The sequence below is a fragment of the Quercus suber genome, unplaced genomic scaffold (assembly GCF_002906115.3).
Source record: "Quercus suber isolate HL8 unplaced genomic scaffold, Cork oak 2.0 scaffold_111, whole genome shotgun sequence".
In the NCBI taxonomy this organism is placed as follows: domain Eukaryota; kingdom Viridiplantae; phylum Streptophyta; class Magnoliopsida; order Fagales; family Fagaceae; genus Quercus; species Quercus suber.
The window spans coordinates 633,106-637,379 of NW_027069576.1; the positions used below are offsets into that span (position 1 = coordinate 633,106).

The 4,274-nt window shown below is 34.4% G+C and overlaps 1 protein-coding gene across 1 annotated transcript; it reads right to left on the reverse strand.

Moving 5' to 3' along the window:
- Positions 1 to 1,057: 1,057 nt before the first annotated feature.
- Positions 1,058 to 3,268, reverse strand: LOC112000389 (uncharacterized). The gene is made up of 4 exons (XM_065775406.1): positions 3,114 to 3,268; positions 2,465 to 3,005; positions 1,764 to 2,411; positions 1,058 to 1,072 (listed from the first exon to the last, which is right to left on the reverse strand). The coding sequence occupies exons 1-4, from the start codon at positions 3,266 to 3,268 to the stop codon at positions 1,058 to 1,060; spliced, it is 1,359 nt and encodes a 452-aa protein (XP_065631478.1).
- Positions 3,269 to 4,274: the final 1,006 nt, after the last annotated feature.

A 4,274-nucleotide genomic window follows, 5' to 3' on the forward strand; every position in this document is an offset into this window, starting at 1 on the left:
GAATCGGTTTTTTCCTCTTTCAGATTTGGTGTTGTTGATGGCAGATTTGGTGTTGTTGATCGGCGAGGTGTTGTTGTTGATGGCGAATTTTGATTTCCTAGAGGTTTCAATGTTGATTGTGTTGGAATTTTTTGTGCTGAGATTGATTTTGAGTGGGTTAGTCAATTGGGTTTGTCTTGATTTGGAGAAGAACATGAAGAATGAAGTTCATGTTCTGGGTTGGAGGTTTTTGGGTTTGACATTTTTCTGGGTTGGAGGTTTGGTGATTTTTCTGGGTTGGTTTTCTCACGTGGGTTTGGGTTTGATGATTTTTTCATGTTCCAGAGGTTTCGGTGGAGGATAGGGATTTTATATGAAATTTTGCATTGTTATGGGTTTGATTGTGCTCATGTTCTGGGTTTGATTGTTCTTGGATTTGGGAAGAACACGAAGAACAAGTTCTTGTGTTCTTACCTCCAAAACAACAAAAAATTAGATTTCAAAGTTTTTTTTTTTTTTTTAATTTAGTTTGAATTAAATTGAAATTGAAAAATATAAATTATTTTTATTTTTTTAATTAAACTGATATGGCTTTTTTTAATTTAAAAAATGCTGACATGGCATTTAAAAAATATCAAATAAAATATTTTATTATTATTTTATTAGCCACGTCAGCAAACAGTACATTCCGTTTGCCACCTCAGCATTTTCTGTCACTAGGTTGACGGTAGGGACTATTTTAAAAACGATTTTTAAAAATCAGGGACTGACTTAGGACCTAAATCAATTTAGGGACCAAATTGAGAATAGGCCTAAAATGTAGGGACCAAAAGTGCATTTTCGCCTAATTATTTTTAAAAGAATTGAATCTGCATAATAAATTGAATCTAAACAATATAAATATGAGTTCTATACTTACCTCCTCATCAATAAAAATCATATCAAGGCTTATGAACTCATTGTTCTTTGTGTTGATTGCATCCCACATACGAAGTACTCTGACCTTGATTGTCCAATTGTCTCTATCAGTTGAAATCTTGCTCAAAGGAGTCCAACACATTGCCATTTTGACTTAGTATCAGTAGTTCTGCAGCTATTTCCACAGTTGAATAGAGAAGTTGTCATAAAAAAAAATATATAAAAGTAAGTAAAATTATAATAGTCATCAATGAAATAGTTTATTTTGGTAAAATGCAGAATTGACTACGTTTTTCACTATCAAATTTAAATGTTTTTTTTTCAAAGAAGCTTGGAAAATGATATTTTTGTTTTACAAAAAGTATAAAGTAATAATTAAATGCGGTTAGAAACTTAGCAATGAATGATGAATTTCTTCAATGAAGTTTCACATATTTATATGTATATTTCTAAAGACCTCTTTATAGACTATATTTTTAGTCATTGAAGAGGTTTTGCCATCGTCACCAATTATCAAGAGTTTAAGACCATTCCTAGTAGTAACTCTAGAAACAACAACATATAATTGCCCATGACTGAAAACTGGTTTAGGCAGGAAAAGTCCAACATGTTTTAGTGATTGCCCTTGGCTCTTGTTTATAGTCATGGCAAAGCAAACAGAAATTGGGAAATTGTCTTCTCTTTAAAACAAACGGCCATTTTGTGTTTGATGGAGAGAGTACTATTCTTGGGATGAAGACTTTGTTTCCCACATGTGATCTAGTTATAACTTTAGCTTCGATCACCCATTTGGATAATTGAGTAACTACTAATCGAGTCCCATTGCATAGGCCAGCTGATTGATTAATATTTCGGAGAAACATTACTGGAAGACCAAATTTAAGACGTAGTCTGTGATTTGGTATGCCAGGGAATTTCAAGGAGTTCAAGAATTCAACTGGGTAAAGTACATCTTCATTCTGAATGTATCTCAAAGCCTTGCATATTGAATCTGCACTGAGATATGTCTCCTCATTTGAAGCAAGCAAGTCTATGATATAGTCATTTATTTCATTGACTACATCATTTGTTAGAGCTAGAATAGATTGCTCTTCCAAGTATTTTCCATCTGCATAGTTGCTGTGAAGATTTGGATATGTTGCAGTCACAATACTTTGTATTGGATCATCTCCAACATCAATTAATAGGTCAGAAGGTATGACTATATTTGATTGGCTGTCAACTTCACCAAGCTCTCCGTTACCTAATTTGAGTATCCATTCTGCAAAGTTGTTGGAATCAGCATTAGGTTGTTGGAGATGCATATTCTGTGTTAGTACAAATACCTTGCAAAAGTTCCATAGATAAGATCTATTCACTGATGCTTCAACAATATCTTCTCTATGGCCTTTAGCAATAACTGGCAGTATTTGTCGAAAATCATCACCTAATACAACTGTCTTTCCACCAAAAGTTTTATCGGCACTGTTTATGTCGGTAAATTGAAGTAGATCTCTCAATGAACGGTCTACAGCCTCAAAACAATTACGATGTGCCATAGGTGCTTCATCCATATAATAAGACTCACCTTTGTCATTAACTCAGCAGCATGTGTTCCTTGTTTTATACCACAAGTTGATTCCTCTGTCACAATGATAAGGATTTGAAATCTGGAGTGAGCAGTCCTACCACCAGGGAGTAGCAAAGCTGCTATGCCAGAAGAAGCTACAGCAAGCACAATTTTCCCTTGTGAACGGAGGTAAGCAATTAATGTTTTCCAAAGATATGTTTTACCAGTTTCTCCATGACCATAAACAAAGTATAAACCACCGCTATTGCATGCCACATCTTGAATTACAGCATCATATATTTTTCTTTGCTCAACATTTAACTCATTTAAAAGTTTTTTATGTTCTATAGCCAACTCAAGCCTATCAAAATCTAACTCTTCTTGTAACAATCGGTTGTTGTTTTCTCTAATTGTCAACACATTTGGATATTTGATGCCATTAAATTCTTTCAGAAATCTTCCACTTTTTACTAATATTTGTTCAATTTCAAAAAGAGCAAGGTCTTGTATTTGTTCTTCTGTCAAATGTAAGTTGTCATACATTAGGAGACGCTTTTGCCTATATACTATATCATCAGACAACAGCTCCCAATTAGCCCTCCATAGTGCATGTGGGTCTGTCACTTCACAAAATAACAATAGTGTTGCAAACAATTCTCGTAGCTACCTTCCTGAAGCCCAATTAGAGGCTTCTTTGATAGCATCATCCCATTCCTTGTCATCATCTAAAAGGCCATGAGCATAGCATGCTGCTCTGTATGTTGGATACACAACATGATCAATAGTCCTAATTTCCTCAAAAGACCTTGCACCTTTGACCATATTAAGGAGCATTCAAAGATAGAAGTGGTCACCACTTGCAGGATGAGCATGAAATATCCTCCCTATACATCGGCCAGATTTCCTTGGGCGCCATTCTCTTTGTTTTCTATGCCAAACCCATTTCGTAGGAAAATCACAATATGTCAAATTTCTTGCTGTATCATACATTTCATTTACCTTCATCCATTCAGTGAACATTGTTTTTGTTATATCTGGTCTTTCCAAAACATTATCCAAGTAGTTTGAATCTTTGAATGTAACATTCTACTCATTCTCAATATGGAAGCTTAATCTCTGTATAGTAGGCTCTCTATATTGGATATCAAACTCAAAAAGTCTCCAGCACACTTCAGAAGCTAAGATATATCTACAATCTAGATATGTTTTGATCTCATCAATGTTTGTTATATGCCATGCTTCACTTGTAGCACCTGTGTGTAAGTTTTCATACAAAACAAATGTTGCTCGATCAGAACCCTTATTAACATACTTGAATAAGTATTTGATAGACTTGGAACGGTTGCACCACTCAACATTAATGTGAGCCTGGTATTTAACTAACAGGTCAATGTTGTATGGCACCACAAATCTGTTATCAAGCATAACACCATTCTTCTCAACTGTCATCCCATTATCTCTTCTCCTATAAATTGCATAACCATCTTCATCTATCACAGTGTCACTATAAAAAAATTTTGGAAAATGTTTCCTACATTTATTGTCAACCATGCATGGAGATTTTTGGTTGGCAAAACCACAAGGTCCATGAATCATGTATTGTGAAATGACTTCATAATCCCCTAGATTTGTAATCTTATCTGGTATTTCAGCAGAAATTATCTTGTCTATATATGCAGGCGTGGGGTGTTTGTCATCTGGGTATAGGTACAAAAGAATGTGAGCATGGGGGAGGCCTCTTTTTTGCCATTTAACAACTGTATTCACAAAAAAAAAAAAAATGTTACAATAATTAAATAGATTCAACCATTAAGAACAACAATCAAAT